This window comes from Girardinichthys multiradiatus, chromosome 5 (assembly GCF_021462225.1).
Source record: "Girardinichthys multiradiatus isolate DD_20200921_A chromosome 5, DD_fGirMul_XY1, whole genome shotgun sequence".
Classification (NCBI taxonomy): domain Eukaryota; kingdom Metazoa; phylum Chordata; class Actinopteri; order Cyprinodontiformes; family Goodeidae; genus Girardinichthys; species Girardinichthys multiradiatus.
In genome coordinates, this window is record NC_061798.1 from 30,376,294 (window position 1) to 30,395,852 (window position 19,559).

At 38.5% G+C, this 19,559-nt stretch overlaps 1 protein-coding gene across 1 annotated transcript; it reads left to right on the plus strand.

The window, feature by feature from the left end:
- Positions 1–1,052: 1,052 nt before the first annotated feature.
- Positions 1,053–13,671, plus strand: LOC124868993 (lipopolysaccharide-induced tumor necrosis factor-alpha factor homolog). The gene is made up of 6 exons (XM_047366678.1): positions 1,053–1,112; positions 8,551–8,624; positions 10,374–10,619; positions 10,781–10,834; positions 10,940–11,087; positions 13,100–13,671. The coding sequence occupies exons 3-6, from the start codon at positions 10,379–10,381 to the stop codon at positions 13,203–13,205; spliced, it is 549 nt and encodes a 182-aa protein (XP_047222634.1). The 5' UTR covers positions 1,053–1,112; positions 8,551–8,624; positions 10,374–10,378; the 3' UTR covers positions 13,206–13,671.
- Positions 13,672–19,559: the final 5,888 nt, after the last annotated feature.

Sequence of the window (19,559 nt, forward strand, 5' to 3'; positions counted from 1 at the left end):
GCCAGTTTAGAGAAAATAGATAAAAATTTCAGCTAGATTTAATCATCCAAAATTGCTAGTATATGCTCTGAACTGTGTTTTTGCTTTCTGATTAGCTTTAACAAATTGTGAAACAGCATTACAAAGAAATGCAATTCCGTACATATTCCAGTACTGTTAGAGTTAAAAAAGTTGAAAAATGAGTTGAAGTTATGATAATATTTCTAGATAGAAAACAAATGTATTTAAAAATGTAAAGGAAATTCAGGTTTTACTTTTGGGGTTGTCTTCAAAATGAAAGTTATTCAGGAAAAGTACTTTTCTTTGATATTTTTGTGATGTTCATGTAATGTGAACTTTCACATATTAATTAAGATGTTAGCTGTAGGTTAGACCTGAGTCTAATCAACGGCTGAATTTACTTTAAAACTGTATATAATCTGACGCCAATTGGCAGCAACACTAAAAGTCTGCAAAAAGTGAATTCCATGTTGAATTTCCAGGGTATAAAACATTATGTGCTTATAATGACTGTTTGCACCAGGAGAACAACGCTTTTTTGTAGATGCAACCCAATTACCTCCACATAGACCAACACAGAAAGATTAATGGACCAGAAGATACTTCAGGAGTAGCTTGTTGTAACTCGTTGCAGATAAAAATCCCAACTAAAAGGATTATTTTAGGTCAATTTTAACCAGAGGTGTCCAATCTCTGACCAAAATTGTCCAGTTGTAACTACACCCGGGCCATAAAAAATAAGTTTCTTTTAAATATTAAAATTAGCATGCAATATGTAATTTAAATAAACTAATTATGTGATGCAAAACATAAAAATGAGTCTTCCATACAAGGTCCTAAATTTCTGTGATCAACTGTTTTAAATCTTCTTTGTCTAGAAAGTTTTTACCATACTTTTACTACAATTGTGAATCGCTTTGGTCAACAATTGTTGTTTTTTTAAATGTGTTATACAATCAAATATAACATTGACATAGTCAGCAACAAGAATGGAAAACCGGTCACTGTTTCCACGAAAACGCCTACTGTCTTTAGCCAAGTGAATGAAATGCTGCTGTCAGGCTTAGTATGGCGGAGGACTCCGGAATGCAGACGGACAGGAAGCATTGGCGGTGAGTAATATGATTTAATATTAGAAAAACAAAAAAAGGAGGCAGGAACAAAACAATAAACAGGCAGGCAAGACAGGCATAGCATGATCCGTAACTACCGGCTGAAAACAGGGTGATAAGATCCGAAATGTTTCCACGAGGAATGAACAGAACAGAGGTGTATATATGGAGCAAGAACCAGGTGAAACGAGAAGACTGAAAGCTAGGTGCAGGTGAACTGAATAAAGTTAATTGACAGACAGGAGATAACAAAACAGAACAAAACATGGCTGGAGCAAAACAGAGACTCTTGAATACAAACTAATAGAAACACAATTAGTAAACCATGTAACTAAAGCATAACCAGAACCAAAAAACCTAACTTAGCAAAACATGAACTAGAAAACAAAAACTAAAGCATGACCAGGAAAATAATAAACAGAAGCATGATTCAAAACCTATCAAGAATAGTAATAATAAAAATAATAATAATAAGAAGAAGAATAACCGAAAAACACCCGCAAATCATGACAGCTGCCCCAAGTCTGCTTTTTAGGAAAAATTGCTAAATGTTTTTAGTCCTTTTTACCATAAAATGAAAATGAAAGCAAAAGTGTGGTTAAAAAAAAGACAAATACTTTGTGTTGTACATAACATTTTCCATTTTAAATAGTATTTTTATTTGCTGACGGACCAAGTTTTATATCACTCTTGAATTGCAGTTTTAGGCCTTACAAAATCAATACAATGTCAACAAATACCCTGCGGGCCTCACTTTGTCGCCCCTAATTTTAAAATGAAACACTTTACAGTAACAAAATACACTCACTGCTGCTCAGAGAGAAAAATGACCCACGATGTCATATGATGGACACTCTGGTAGTGTAGCCCTTCTGTTCTCCCCATTCATGGTTGGATTTTTCACTAAGTAGTCTGGTTTCAGTCTAAAAACACACATGGGGTTAATTTGAATTGAAAAAGTGTTGTCTTTGTGTGTGCTTTATTGGTGATGGACAAGCAGCCTGTCCAGGCTGAACCTAGCTGCTGAATCCCTGTTGAGCACTGGGAATGGATCCAACCCCACCGTGTCCCTAACCACAACTCAGTGGTTGCAAAAAACGAGTCAGTAAGAGTGAAGTTATATCACTGCTGCAGTGCAGAGAGAACAAGAGAGAAGGCTGCAACCTTGAAAACAAGTAAAAGAATCTAAGTATTTGTCCTTAACGTTAAGAATAACCAACCGTTAGACCCACAGAAAATCAAGCATTATCCGTTGCCAACCACTTCACTTGAAGGACTTTGTTTCATAACAGCAACATAAGTGCAGTTCAAAAAATTTTAATATTGTAAAAATGTTTAATATTTTTTGCCACTCTTTTTAGAAAGTGAAACTAATATATTTTACAGATTTCTTAAAAATAGAGTGAAATATTCCAAGCCTTTATTTCTTGTAATTGTGATGATTGTGTCTGACAGATATTGAAATTTGAAAAAGTGTCTTAGAAAATTTGAATATTATATAAGATCAATAAAAACAGAACTTTTAAACAAAAATGTCAAGCTTCTGAGAAAAAAAGTTCGTTTTGATGCACTGAGCACTTGGTTGGGGCTATTTTTGCATTAATTACTGCATCAGTGTGGAGTGACATGGAGGCAATCAGCCTGAGGTTCTGCTGAGGTTTAATTGAAGCCTTCAGGCCATCTGCCTTGTTGGGTCTGGTGTCTCTCATCTTCCTCTTGACAACAGCCCATAGATTTTCTATGGCATCCAGGTCAGGCCAGTTTACTTGAGGGTCCAGGGTGACATGGCACCCCAAATCATCACTGACTGTGAAACCTTTACACTGGACTTGAAGCAAAGTGGATTCTGTGCCTCTGCTCTCTTCGTCCAAACTCTGGAACAGTGATTTCCAAATAAAACTTTTACTTTCATCTGAAAAGATGATTTTGGACCACTGATACTGGGACCCAGCCAAGGATTTCAACATTAAACTCCGGTACAAACCTTTCTGGAACTTTCAAAATAAATTGCATTAACCTACTTCCGGCAACAGCCAAGCAAACTGTAACAGCGGAGTTCCCTTGATGCCATTGTCTGTATAAGAGCACCCCCTCTCCAACAAGCCGACCTCTTCCACGCCGGTAATCATCGGGATAGGAGGAGGCAGCGCGCTAATGTCTCTTTGCTGGCAAACAGACATAAACTCTTCAAACTGGATCCAAGGATGTCATAAGATCAAGCGATCATATGCAAAGTTAAGTATGAATGAAATACTGTATGTGTATCCGGTATTTTCATTCATGAACGGGGAAATTAAGGTGTAAGCATTGCTTACTTTCTCTCTGAGGCCTGCAGAAGCAAACTGTCCCAGAGAAGTTCCCTACAGAGACGCGGTCTCTACGAAGTCGAGCGTAGCGGTTTTCCCTGCCTGAGAGAAGGACAACTAGGAGCCGCATCACCGTGGTTACGGTAACGTGCAGTTTTGGCTGGCCGACAGAACGGCTGCCACTCCCCACAGCTAAGGAGGTTAGCTGTAGCCAACCATTGTTCACTGTGGATGCTTTCTTCAAACTTCGTCATCGCCCGGACAACTCCTCAGCACAGTTCATGAGATTAGGGTTTGGGCAGAACAATAATAGAAAGATTTATATTGAAATTATCTAAATGTTTTTCATTTTATGAAGTTTGGTTTTATTTGTTTTGAACTCAGATATCTTGGTGCTAGCAGAATATCTGCAGCACACGTGCTCAGTTTGTGTTCTATTTTTAAAGGTGTGTGTTTGATTCTGGTGCTAAGCTATCAGCTTCTTTTGTTAGCTTTAACTGCTAACAGCTTAGAACACGTGCTTGCTGCTAAAGAATATTTACCCAGAAAGGTTGTTAGTTTTCAAGCCAGTAAATAATATTTCCCTAAACATTATTTTACTAAACGTGATAACTAAGTAAACACCATTAAGCCCCATTTCTCCAGAAAGATTTGGCTCTTTTCCAAAATACGTCCTTCAATGCTTTACCATTTCCTTAATAATATTTCTTTAAATATTATTTTAATAAACAAAGGCAGCTATTGAGACACCGTTGAGAATTAGTCATCCAGAAGGTTGGTTTTATTCAGCAGATCATTATTTAAAACAGTATTTTAATAAATAATATTTTATCTGGTTTTGCATTGTGAGTGGTTGTCTAAACGTTTGCTGATTATTGCCTAAGTTGGTTCCAAGACTAACTTAACTTCACTTCCAGATTCTTCAAGATAATCCTTGGTTCTCAAACATAAACATTGTATGGTAATGTTGCATCACTCTTTTTGGTCATGATTTTCAATCATCTTTAATCAACTTGTTTATATTGTACATAGCCCATTAGTCATCCTTATTCTTTAATTCTGCTTGATAGTTTAGTTGGATTGTTTTAGCATAGTAAAGAGTTTGTTGATTGAAATATGTTTGACTTTGAGTTGACTTATTTTGGTTAATAAATTCTTGTATTTTAAGAAATTGTGTGAATTCATTCCATAAATGTGCAGAGTTTTGCTGTTCAATAATGTCAGAGCTCGTCTCACACTTTCTATGTTGTCCTAATACCATCGCCTTACTGGGCCGGTATTCACAGGATAACCCTTAACAGACCGAAATATTATTTGATAAAATATTAAAATATTAATATTAAATATTAAATAATATTCTCAGATTCATAATCCCAATACTGAGCAACAGTCCAGTTCAGTGCTTAAGACATTGTCTCTGATTCAGGATTAGCTTCACTCCTTGTCAAGCTCCCCCAAATTGGTGAATGGATTTTTCTTGACAATCCTCTCAAAGCTGTGGTTATCCCGTTTGGGATTCTATGAATACAGTATTGAACTTTTCCACAATATTCTAGTTATCTGACACTCAGAATTGGCTTTTATTATCTGTAAGTCATTATTATCAAAATTACAAGAAAGGCTTGAAATATATCACCCCATGTGTGATTAATCCACAGTGAATAGAGCACTTTTAAAACACATTGGATCTCAACTTGAAAACAATCATGCTGGATATCCAAACTGACATTGAATGGGTAATGTGGTAGGAATTAAAGAATGCCACTTCATTGAAAATGAACATGGGGCTTCATCCGAAGTCACAGAGCAATTTCAAACTGAAAAACTGATGCAGCAGGCTAGTCCGATTTGCTGAAACGTCATTGCAGCAACTAGAAAGGGTGCTCAGTAGCTTGTACAGCCCCCAGGTGCTTGTCTGCATCCCTGACAAGGTCGGGGCATGATCCTTATGAAATAACGAATTAACGGAAAATTTCCTAGATCCTGACCAGGGCATCACTGAGCTTCTGGACAGTCTGAGGTGCAACCTGGTGGTGTCGGATGGACCTAATTATGATGTCCCAGAGATGTTCTATTGGATTTTGGTTAGGGGAGCATGGAGGCCAATGCATGGAATGAATTGCTTCAACCTCCAGAGAGGCCTGCAAACTCTCGTCACAACAGGCCCGGCAATATCATACACTGGGAAGAACCCAGGGCCCACAGCACTAATGGATGTAAGACGGTATTGCATCTCGATACCCAATGGCAGTCAGGGTGCCATCAGTTATTCTGTACGGATCTGTGCGTCCCTCCATGGATATACCTCCCTAGACCAACACTGACCCACCATCAAACCGATCATGCTGAACAATGTTGCAGGCAACATAACATTCACTGCAGCTTCTCCGGACCCTTTCATGTCTGTCACAACATCTCAGAGTCAACCTGCTTGCATCTGTGAAAAAAACATGGCACAAGTACCAAACTTGTCAATTCTGGGTCTACTAGAGGACTTCGGGCCCTCAGGCCACCGTCATGAAGTCTGTTTCCAACGATTTGGTCAGGGAGATTCTCAGCAGTGGCTTGCTGGAGGTCTCTTTGTTGGACTCTGGCAGTTCTCATCCCGTTTCTCCTTGCACAAAGGAGCAGATATAGGTCCTGCTGAGGGGTTAAGGACCTCCGGCAGCCCTGTCCAGCTCTTCTAGAGTAACTGCTGTCTCCTGCAATCTGCTTCATGATCTTGAGACTGGAAGACACAGCAAACGTTCATGTATTGATGTGTCATCCTGAAGGAGTTGGACAGCCTGTGCAAACTGAGCCACTAATTTATTGGTTTCATTGAAGAGAAAAACTCAGCTAATCAGATAAGCTCTGAGACAGTTTTCACATACACAGTTGGCTTAACAGAATGCCGGGCCAGATGTAGCTTCTATAAAGAGAAAAACAGAGAGAACATAAAGTTAAAAGCTGAAATAACAGTATAATAGAATGATATATAATATTAGTATGAGAATGTCGCAGAGGGAAAGTGGTCATCATGTCTTAACCCCATAGCAGCATAACTACGGAGATAGTTCAGGATACCCTAAGCCCTTCTTAACTATAAGCTTTATCAAAAAGGAAAGTTTTAGGCCTAATCTTAAAGGTAGACAGGGTGTCTGCCTCATGGACTAAAACTGGGAGTTGATTCCACAGGAGAGGAGCCTGATAACTAAAGGATCTGCCTCCCATTCTACTTTTAGAGACTCTAGGAACCATCAGTAAATCTGCAGTCTGTAAACGAAGTGCTCTGTTAGGAACATATGGAACAATGGCAAGAGGCAGGTTTCACCCTGGACAGGTCTCCAGTACATCACAGGACAAATCTACTCTACAAATGAATGTACACTGCCTGGCCAAAAAAAAGTCGCCACCTGGATTTAACTAAGCAAATAGGTACGAGCCTCCCATTGGATAACTGCTGCATGGGTGGTTATGTTTCAGCTGGCAACAAGTTATTTAACTCCAACTTGTGCAATGAGTTGCTTCTCATTTCTTAAAAAAACCATGTCGAAAGACACATCCCGTGGTCGTGAACAGATGTCAGTCTGCTTCAGAAGGGTCACATCATTGGCATGCATCAAGCAGAGAAAACATCTAAGGATATTGCAGAAACTACCAAAATTGGGTTCAGAACTGTCCAACGCATTTTTTAAAACTGGAAGGATAGTGGGGACCCATCGTCTTCGAGGAAGAAATGTGGCCGGAAAAGAATCCTGAATGATCGTGATCGGCGATCACCTAAACGTTTGGTGAAATCAAATTGAAGAAAAACAACAGCAGAACTCCAGGTTATGTTTAACAGTGAAAGTAAGAGCATTTCCACACACACATTGTGAAGGGAACTCAAGGGACTGGGACTGAACAGCTGGGTAGCCTTAAGAAAACCACTAATCAGTGAGGCTAACTGGAAAAAAAGGCTTCAATTTGCTAGGGAGCATAACGATTGGACTCTGGAGCAATGGAAGAAGGTCATATGGTCTGATAAGTTGAGATTTACTCTGTTCCAGAGTGATGGGCGCATCAGGGTAAAAAGAGAGGCAGGTGAAGTGATGCACCCATCATGCCTAGTGCCTACTGTACAAGCCTGTGGGGGCAGTGCTATGATCTGGGGTTACTGCAGTTGGTCAGGTCTGGGTTCAGCAACAGTATGTGTTCAAAGAATGAGGTCAGCAAGAATGAGGTCAGCAGTGACTACCTGAATATACTAAACGACCAGGTTATTCCATCAGTGGATTGTTTCTTCCCTGATGGCTCGGGCATATTCCAAGATGATAATGCCAGGATTCATTGGGCTGAATTGTGAAAGAGTGGTTCAGGGAGAACGAGACGTCATTCTCACACATGGATTGGACCATCACCAAGGCCAGACCTTAACCCTATTGAGAATCTTTGGGATGTGCTGGAGAAGGCTTTGCGCAGCGGTCAGACTCTACCATCATTAATGCAAGATCTTGGTGAAAAATTAATGAAACATTGGGTGAAAATAAATCTTGTGACATTACAAAAGCTTACCGAAACAATACTACAACAAATGTGTGCCGTAATCAAAGCTAAAGGCGCTCCAACGAAATATTAATGTTTGACCTTTTTTTTTTTGGTGGCGACTTTTTTTCTGGCCAGGTAGTGTAGTTTATATGAATAAAAAAAGAGTGAAGAAATAAACTCCACACAGAGCTTTATAAAGACCTTCTTCGTTTTATCACCTGACATGAATGTCTTTGTAAAAAGATCAAAAGCCCAGTCAATTGTTGCACTAATAACACAATGATTTAAAGCCATTCCAATTGTTTCTGTTATGCGTGAAAAAAAACAAAAAACAAATATGCAACCAGGTTACAATATCTCTAAATCTTTTTTTGCCATTCTTAAGAATTTGATCAGTAATCTATGTTTTCTTACAAATTACTAACAAAGAAAAATAAAGTACACTATAAGTCAGTCTACAGTTCTCATTACAAAGCTACACTGGGCAGCAACATGTTGACACAGGAAGACTTCTTTTTCTTTTTCAAAGAAGCTATAATACATACCCACTACTGCCTGCCTGCTGTGTTGCTCCACCTTTTATCTGACACACTGAATCAGAATGTGTATTCATTATTACCTAGTGGCAGGTAAATAAGGAGCTCCGGTTGTTGTCCTCCTGACCGTCTTTGAAGACATTCAGCAAATCCATCTGCAGGTGAGAAAATCTAAACATACAAATTAAAAGAAGACTTTACAGAAATTGTCTAGTACCACTAATACCTTAGTGGTCCTGTGTGTTGCTTTCTCAATTCCAGATTTCTATAATAAATACAGAATTAATGATTTTTGTATCTGTAAAACCTTTCTATAAAATATTTTACAACATACAGGTACAGTACATCTCAGTAAATTAGAGGCCTGTTTGTCATATTAAAAGTAACTTTTAAAAATAACCTTTAATCAGGTATTAAAGATACTTCTCATTAAGACGTTTCTCTTTTTTTTATTTGCGCTGGTGTAATATTTTTTAATTTTTAAATGTCGTGTTTTCATTAGTTGTGAGTGGAAAACCATCAGAATTAACAGACATAAAAGCCTGAAAACATTTATCTGTGTGTAAGTTTCACTAAGTGAACTTCTTAATAATGTTCTAATTAATTGAGATGCACCTGTATATGTACTTTTGCATGTCTTACCTTCATATAAAGTTAATGCAGGTACATAATGTCCTACAATATAATGCTGGAACATGAATGTGTGTATCAGTCTTTTATATATCATTTTAAAAGAGCATCTGCCATGGTGCAGCTCTATTGAGCAAATTATGTGACAAAAAACCCTGTTAGTCTGGAGAAGCGTGCAAGCAGCAACATGTATACAGATTGCAGTGTATTAAAAAGAGGTGAAATCTCTTACAAACAATGGGTGGACAGGTTCAACAAGGTCTGCAACCTCAGGCTGCTTGGGATTTTTCTTTTGTTTACATTCCTTGCCATTAACAGTAACAATTGCATCCCTTGTCTTCACCACATCACAATGAAAATGACTCATTGCAATCACATGCTGGCAGGAACTTCAATCCTTATCATAGTGGAAAGAATAAATGTAAGGGCATAGAACAGGTGCTTTCTGGTTAGGCAAACCAGTTTGAGAGACGTTGAGTTGACAAGCCCCAGCCAGATGCTTGTTTGAGCTGGGGCATTCTGAACATTGTTCTTCATCAGCACAGCTATTTCTGTTCATTGTGATGACGTCAATAAAAAAAGAACAGTGTGTTTTGTCACTTGTACACCTTGTTAAAATCATAAGAATCCAGTTAGTCCAATTAGTCCAGTTGTTCCAGCACTCATCTGCAGAATCAGAACCCCTCAGACATTTCAATAAATGTTAATTACCTTTTATAACCCTCTCCCGATTTCAATGCAAAAATGCAAATGCATAGCATATGGCACAACAGTGAACCCACCAAGACATGGCCGTCAACCTAAATTAACAGGCTGGACAAGGATAGCATTAATCAGAGATATAGATATAGAGATATAGATATATAGATATATAGATATAGAGATATAGATATAGATATAGATATAGATATAGAGATATAGATATAGATATATAGATATAGACATAGATATAGATATAGATATAGATATAGATATATCTATATCTATATATATATAGATATATATATTTATATACTTCAAAAAGGTACAACAGTTTTTAGTACGAGAGCCAGAAACTTTAAAGAGGTTTCTCCTGTCACATTTTCGTCAGATACTGTTTTAAAGTCCTCCAACCTGACAGACAACTTTTCATGCATTCTTCCCTGCTGTCCTTGATTACTCTCCTTATCTTAAGCTCTTGACAAGCTTGCTAATAACTTTGCTTCCTGAAAGGCATCAGAACTGCTGCAGACATTCAGTATTTTACAGCTTTGTTATAGTGTTTTTTACTTCTTTGACAGATAAAATGAAAAAAGGTGAAGGACCTCCTCCAGATACTGAAGTTATTCCTGATATCCCGGCGCCACCATATCCTGGCCCCCCTTTGGACAACAATGTGGTTGTCACTATGCCTAAACCTGATGGTCAGCAGCATCACCAGCCTGTTGCTCAGCAATATCCTCAGCCTGTTGCTACCCAGTTTGTTGCTCAGCAATATCCTCAGCCTGTTGCTACCCAGTTTGTTGTTCAGCAATATCCCCAACCTGGTAAGCGATCAGAGACCATATTCATTGTCATTAACCATGCATGATATTTTTCTTTGATACAAGGTCAGCCCTTATGGTTTCTCTTCATATACGTCTGGAAACTTTTGACCAGTTTATGCTTCATTCAGTTAATTCCAAGTTAAATGTTTTTTTCTGTCTAGGTCAACAAGTAGTTATGCAATTTGTTGGACCACAAGGTCCCGTTGTTCAGCCAGGTGAGAGTCTTTCGTAATTTGATACCCAAATTAAAGTTTAATGTTTAAAATAGATATACTAGAGCTTCAGGTAGTGATGTGTCTGTAACAAAGTGTGACTGATAGTGAACCCAGTGTTGGTGGTGCAACGGACACCCACTGACGTCCCTGGACAAATGCACTGCCCCTATTGCCAGAACACTGTTGTGACCAAAACCGAATACCAAATAGGCACGCTAACCTGGATCATTTTTGGAGTGCTGCTTGTTGTTGGGTGAGTAACAACTACAACATGAAAATACACATAAAGTGGGGCGGGCTCAAATTGTTACAAATTACTGATGGTACAGAAGGAATGATTCTGTGAATTTCTAACTTTACAAGTAAAAACTTACAGAAATGTGGATACACTGTGGACAATATGTCCACAATATGCTATCAGCTTTCTTGCCAAGTTTGTAAAGACAAACAAGGAATTTGACACTGGTACACTTTGCTGTCAGTGAAGATTTTTTTAAACAATATATACACAATTGACTTCACAAGAGAAGATAATGTGAGATCAGTCCAAATATGCCTGGTGTTCTGGACTGTCAAGTGTTCATCAGAGAAACAGTGTGGGGGAAGAAACCCTCTCTGCGGTGGCTGGTTTTAGCAAACAGCGCTCTGTAACGTCAACCTGAAGTTAAAGCCTAAACAGTTTGTGTGTAGGGTGTGTGGGGTCTGCAGAGATTTTAGCTGGCCTCTTCCTGAACCTAGACCTGTATAAATCCTGGATAGAGGGAAGGTCTGCCCTGATGATTCTCTCTGCAGTCCTGATTGTTCTAATGGACAAGATCTCAAGGTGTGATCATGGAGAAGAGAAGGTTTGATTTAGGAACTCCAGTGTCTGGTCTTTGCTTTTTTGCAGTACATGTAGTTCTGTTGGCATCTGCAGGCCATGACCTCCAGCAGTTTGCAGCAGAGTGCAAAATGCTACATGGTTCTCAGCTAGGCATCAGTCTCTGCCTGGAGTAGTTAAAAAAATAGGTGTTTTCTTTATGACTGATGTTAGGATGGAGCAAGACATAGAAGATGGATTGAAGCTTCATCTGCAGTAATGTGAGCGCTACTTTGGTCAGTCAAGGTGAAGAAAACATCAAGCCAAAAAGCAATGCTTTTACTGAGCCGTCTTTCTCCAACCTTCACGTATGACCATGAGATACGGCTCAAGGCCAAAAGAATAACATCCCCGATACAATAAGCTTCAATGAGCTTCCTCTGTAGGGGTCTGGCCTCACTCGCAGAGATATGGTGAGAAGCTCCCCTCATCCTGGGGCAGCGGGGATCTTGGAGAAAAGCCGTTGCTCCTGTACATCAAAAGAAGTTAGTCAGATGATTTGCGCATCTGATTAGTCTTTCGATCACCCTGTTTGAACAACAAAGTGTTATCTCGACCTGAACTCAGATGAGTAGTAGACTCAAACTAGTTCAGACCCAGCATGGCACTTTAGCGTTGAGATCTAGAGAAACTGCTAAGTTATGTACCGAAACTTTTCAACAGTATATGTTTTAGCGTATTTTCACCATTTCAATTAAAAATTGTATTGCATATCCTTCCCCTACATTTAATATTGGAAGTTTTAGGAATAAAAGAGTAGTACTTATTAAGCAAAGAGACAAAGAGTCAACAACAATCTCTAAATTCATTTGTTACACCATTAAAAACTTCACATTCCCCAGTTTACAAGAGGTAAAACTTTGCAACGTATCTCTTTAATGCCAAACATTCTGACTCCAAGAAACAAATAGAACGACAGTTTGCATAAAACTTTAAAAACTGAATCTTTTGCAGGGTGATTCATTTTTAAGACATAACAGTTTATTTTCATATTCATGTAAACTATACAGACTACACTGAAAGCTAGTTTGAAGTTTAGTCCTTAGCTCATCCAGATTGTTTGTGGGGAATCCCTCTGTAAATGTGTGTCCTTTCACAACATAAAAGCTACAGCAACAGTGACAATGTCCCCAGATCCCCCTGGAATGGCAAAAAAGCCCAAAATTTCCCATGTTTCTACTGCCCTCATGAGGCAGTCATACGCCATTACACATAAAAGTGGTGCAGAGGATCATGAGCAAATGTGGACACAAAAGTATAAAGTAGCAAGTCGAATAAAAACCTCTTGAATATCAAACAGGAATTTGAGTTTTTTATCATAATATCTGGACTGAAATTTTGCTTTCCTTTCAACAACTCATGTTAAGTTTTTATTCTGTCTCTTTTTATCCTATCCTCCACACCAGGTGCTGGCCTTGCTGTCTCATCCCCTTCTGTGCGACTTCTTGCCAAGATGTGCAGCACTCCTGCCCATCATGTAACAACGTCCTGCACACCTACAGACACAGGTAAAACCCACTGTTGAACCCTGCAGTGACTGACATGTATGCTGAGTCTCTATTAAAGTGGACTTTAAATACATGTATTAAGTTTCCCTGACGATTTTGATCAAACCAATAAAATGGGGCGTTAACTTGTGCTGTTCTGCTCTGAATGATGTTTCAACGATAATGGAGTTTTTTCACTAAAGATCGCGAGAATTGTTTTTGGTTTTTTTCATGAAGTCTTTAACCAGGCTTTGCTCATCATGATGTTATTGAATGGCTTACATATTGATAACAGACTCCATTGTTGAAATATTTAGGTAACATTTTAACATTTAAGGTAGTTAAGGTAGACCCTGACATATTTCAACATAAATAAAATGTAAAGTTTTTGGAACATTAGGCAATGTGTTAATTTTCATGAAACATTCACATAAATGTATATTTTTGTCTTATCTTGCTAACATTTACATTTAGTTGACTGTTATTACTAATAAATAAACATGTGCTTGAATTATGATTAGTGATTAAATCAGATACTAATCACCACTAAATTGTATTTTTTGGTATTTTTAAAATCACTCAAATTAATACTAAATATAACCATTTTAAAATTAAAATGTTATATGATGTATACATTTTATTTTTTGATTGGGGTGAGGATGCGGTTTTGTTTTACAAGTAGATTTCTTTTACTGTCAGTAGTACAACTGTCATTGTTTTCTTTAAAGCCGACTTGACCCACATGCAGAGAGAACACTCAAACAGAGAAGCGTGGATTAAAGATGGTTTATTTACACGATTAACTGAGAACTCAGTCAAAGAGGGGCGTGGCCGGAGGTCAGGCTGAAAAGGAAACGGCAGATGGTGATTGGTGGCCAGGGTAGGAAAAAACAATACAAAAAGCTTAGTTCACTTTTCAGGCGGGATTGATCCGCCCGGGGGAGAGAGATGCGAGTCTGGGGCTGTACTGCTGCGCAGGTAGGCAAGGTGGTCTGATGGTCCAGAGGGGTCTCGTGGGAGAGCGGGCAGGTCGAACACGATCAGACTGGAGGGCACACAAGAGCGGCTGCCCGGCAAAAAGAGATCCAGGGTAAAAATCCAGATTAGTTGTAGGTGGTTCGGAGAGGATCTCCAGCATGGAGCTCGGCTTACAGGCCTAGGAATCAAGGAAGACAGAACAGGCGATTAGTCAGAGAACTACTGCTCAGGATTACAAGGTACGGCCAGGTGATCACCACCGCAGTGGTCAAAACACTCAGGCGTAAAAGTGCTGGGGAGCCGCCCTCATATAGTCCTCCAGCTGATGAGGCAACGATGTGCACCTGTCAGGAACTCAGGACCCGGCTCCAGCGCCCTTAGTGGTGGAAGAAGGTAAACAGCAGGCAGGATGAAAAGCAGACTGACAACATTTGACGATTGTTCAGTGTTTGATGATTCTCGTTATATAAAAAAACGATATAAAAATATATTAAAATTATTTTTAATGTCAGCTTTTCTCAGACTGTTTTTATTGTTTCTGTTTCAATGTAATCTTACTTATCATCGCACAAGGAAGTGTTTCTTTAAGCAGAAGAAGAGACAAATCTGCACAATAACTAAAAGTATAGACCCAGATGCAATATTTGGCTCTGAGTAGACAGAATCCATCTTTGCTCTTTAAATTGGGTCCTATTATCAGACTGCTAATAGCTAATTGAGTTGCTATTAGCATGACCCAGCTGTTTACATTGATACAATTTTAAGAAGAAAGTGGTTAAGTAGTAAAACTTAAATAGTTTATTCTTTTGTTTTAGTATTTTGTGTTTATATGTTATTTAGCTATTACAATCACAGTCAGAGGGTGCAGCCTGAAGAATAATTATCTAGGTATCTTTATGGCCACTCAAGGCATTTTACAAAGTCAATTCAACGAGTCATGCAAATTACAAGTCAGTGCAATCAAAGCACTGATCCAGGAGTACTTCCTATGAGAAATGAAATGTAGAAATCTGGGAGGATACAGTTCTTGTTTCAAGTTGCTTCTAATTGTTGTCGTGACAGGAAATATTCAGAGCATCAGGACACAAGCATTCATTTGGGTGAAGCAGGTTGCCAGTTCATCACAGGGCAACACAGAACAAACAGCCATGCATGCACACACTCATGCATAGTCCTAGGGTCTCCATGAAGACCCCAGATGGGATTCGAACCCAGCAAAGGCAAAAGTACTAAGCACAAAAACATTTGAAAAGAGCACTGAGGGTACTATTGTAGGAAATTTGTTTTTACCAAGACAGAGACTGATGATTGTCACTCAGAGTCAGCTTTATTTTAATCTTGCAAGAGAGAATGATTTTTTACAGCATTAGAGTTGCGCTCAGTAGTGCTGCCAAATCGTTCTGCCATGACAAAGCAAAAGTTCTCCTATAAACTACAACAGTTTTCAAGCTGCCTCTCATGAGACCTGTTGTCCCAGACATAATCTTAACAGTATGGCATACATATTATCTCACACAGCTGCAAGCAGAAGGCTGAGAAACCATTACTCTAAGACTAAATAAGAGAAGAATGGAACAACACTGAGGGGTTCTAATACTTTTGTCAGTTCCTGTAGAGAATCAAAGAGCAGGGCAAGCAAGGCACTAAAATTTCCATAACAGTACTATTTAACAGTACTTGTCATTCAGCAAAAAATAAATTGACAAATCCTAATTTGAAAATGAAAATATTTATTATAAATTTATAATTTATATGATTTATATGATTTTTGTTTTTGTTAAGTAAGTTTGTGTGTAGTCTGCTTAAATTCTCTGATGTTCTCCATTGCCATCCAGCATTTCTGTCTTGGATACCATTGTCAAAGACAGTGCATTAAAAATGGCGACTTTACATTTGCAAGTAAATAAAATAAATTTCCAAGCACTATGTTTAGTTCATTTAAAAAAAATATTGGAGTAATTACTGATCCATCAGCAAAACACACGATATCGAACAACATAATACATTAAGATGTATACACTAAGATCTTCTATGTAGATCTAATTTGTTAATTTCTTTAAATATAAATGACTTAAAAACTTTTTTCCTGCATGACCTTACTGCTTCAGCTTCACTATGAACAATTTCAAGATATAAATATTCTGATTTCTCTTCTTTCCCTTTCCTCAGTTACATTTTAAATCAGTATTTTTCAACAGGTTTGTTCATGTAGGCAACATAATACTAATTGACAACTTTTTAAATAATTTAAAAATTAACTTGACGACTGAATATCACATTACCTCCATTTTAAGTTCATCCATGCAGCTTTAGCAGCTGAAGGAGGTGGTTACTGTCTGCACATATTATATACAGTACAAACCAAAGGTTGGACAGACCTTCTCATTCAAAGAGTTTTCTTTATTTTCATGACTATGAATATTGTAGCTTCACACTGAAGACATCAAAACTATGAATTAACACACGTGGAATTATATACTGAACAAAAAATTGTGAAAAAACTGAAAATATGTTTTATATTCTAGGTTCTTCAAAGTTGCCACCTTTTGCTTTGATTACTGCTCCACACACTCTTGGCATTCTGTTGATGAGTTTCAAGAAGTAGTCACCTGAAATGGCTTTCCAACAGTCTTAAAGGAGTTCCCAGAGATGCTTAGCACTTGTTGGCCCTTTTGCCTTCACTCTGCGGTCCAGCTCACCAAACCATCTCGATTGGGTTCAGGTCCGGTGACTGTGGAGGCCAGGTCATCTGGCGCAGTACCCCATCACTCTCCTTCTTGGTCAAATAGCCCTTACACAGCCTGGAGGTGTGTTTGGGGTCTTTATCCTGTTGAAAAATAAATGATGGTCCAATTTAATTCAATTCAGTTTTATTTATATAGCGCCAATTCACAACACATGTTGTCTCAAGGCACTTCACAACAGTCAGGTTCATACATTCCAATTAATCCTAATCATTGAACAGTGCAATCAGATTCAGTTATTTATTCAAATTGGATAAAACGTTTTTCTGTCTAAGGAAACCCAGCAGATTGCATCCAGTCAGTGACTTGCAGCATTCCCTCCTCCTGGATGAGCATGTAGAGACAGTGGACAGACACTGGCGTTGACTTTGCAGCAATCCCTCATACTGAGCATGCATGTAGCGACAGTGGAGAGGAAAAACTCCCTTTTAACAGGAAGAAACCTCCAGCAGAACCAGGCTCAGTGTGAGCGGCCATCTGCCACGACCGACTGGGGGTTTAAGAGAACAGAGCAGAGACATAAAGAGAACAAAGAAGCACTGATCCAGGAGTCCTTTCTATGGGAAGGAAAAGTAAATGTTAATGGATGTAGCTCCTTTAGTTATTTCACCTAGAAAGAAAGAACAGATAAACTCTGAGCCAGTTTTCAAGGATAGAGTCTGAAAGAGAGCACATATAATTAGTCACAGTAAAAGCTCAGTCAATCGCCATGTCTAGGAGAGAGAAAGGGTTAAACACTAAAAGACAGAGCTATGTGGATCATCGGTAGAGGGTGAGCATTAAGTTGTTGCCAGCAGAAGCTTGGACGATGAAGTAATCATCTTCAGGAGTATGTCAAAGATTTTCTTTTTAATAGAATCAATTTTATTTAAGAAGAATCCCATAGAGTCATGACTGCTGAGAGCTAAGGGAATGGATGGCTCGACAGAGCTATGACTCTGTGTAAGTTTAGCAACTGTACTAAAGATTATTCTTGTTCTCTTCTATTAATGATGAGAAATAAGCTGTTCTGGCTTGGCGAAGTGTCTTTTTATACAATAGTAGGCTATTTTTCCAGATTAAGTAGGAATCCTCTAGGTGTGTAGAGCACCATTTTCTCTCCAATTTTCTAACATTGTGCTTTAAAGTACGCAGCTCTGAATTAAACCAGAGAGCCAGCCTCCTATGAATGATTACCTTCTTTTTCAAGGGGGCTGCATTGTCTAATGCATCACGCAATGATGAAGTACCATTATGAACAAGAGAATCAATTTGTGAGGAATGTGAAAATTTTAATAATTAGTAGGAGTTGACTCATTTATAGTAACATAATCCTCTTGCTGCAGCCAGGTTTCTGTGAGGCAAAATAAATCAATCTGATTGTCACAAATCAGGTCACTACCTAGCAAAGTCTTTGAAGAGAGAGATCTTATGTTCAGTAGGCCACATTTAATTGTATTATTTTTCTTTTTAATCCGAGTTGTGTTTATTTTTATGAGATTTTCCTGATTTCCTCGTTTTAGATTATTTTTTAATCTATTCAATTTTGGCCGTGGGCGAGACACTGTCCTAATAGGGTAATGGGTGGGTAGCAGTACAGAAGCTGCAGAGAGGAGTATTAAACTACGACCCTGCTTCCTGGTCTGAACCCTGGGTTGTCAGAGTTTTGGAAAAATAATAAATTCGGCCAGATTCCTAGAAAGAAGAGCTGCTCCATCCAAAGTGGGATGGATGCTGTCTCTCCGGATCAGACCAGGTTTTCCCCAAAATGTTCACCAATTATCAATGTAGCCCACATCGTTTTCTGGACACCACCTAGACAGCCAGCGGTTGAATGACAGCATGTAGCTAAACATGTTGTCACTGGTCAGATCGTGGAGGGGACCAGAGAAAATTACGGAGTCCGACATTGTTTTGGCAAACTTACACACCGAATCAACACTAACTTTGGTGACCTCCGATTGACGTAACCAGGTCTCATTACCGCCAGCGTGAATAACAATCTTACTGTATTTACGTTTATCCTTAGCCAGCAGTTTCAGGTATGATTTGATGTCGCCCGTTCTGGCCCCTGGCAGACATTTGACTATGGTCGCTGGTAGGGTTGACAACTCCTCGATAAATAAATAAGGGACACCTCCTGGTAGGGCTATCCAACTCCACTGTCTGCACCTCTACCGGCCTGGTGATTTTTTTCACCCTTTTTCTTTGTGTGAAATGACTTTGACTCGAACCCAAGTTTAATTCGATGCATGTTTTTGACTGATACAAATATCCATGGGAAAACAATTATACAGCAATTTATAAAATAATTTTTTCTTTTTGCAAAATAAAATTACTAGACAAAAACAAATATCCTTCTAAAATAAATAAACCACTATTGAAAAGACCTCGGTCCTGCTTAACTTAAAACAATATAAAAAAGCATAACAGTATAATGCAAAACATTTTCGTAATAGTGCATTTAGTGCAAACAAAAAGTCTGTAGAAAAGTTGTAAACAAAAACACTTGCGCCTTAAAGTCCATGACTGTACAGGTGTAGTGAAAAAAATATTGAACTAGTGAACTAAAAACTGCAGTACTGAATTATGTGGAAACAACCTATTTTTTTCCATTTATATTTCATTTGAGCTCTTGCTGCTGCAAGGAGTTGTTTGCTTTTCAGGACTACCGAGTA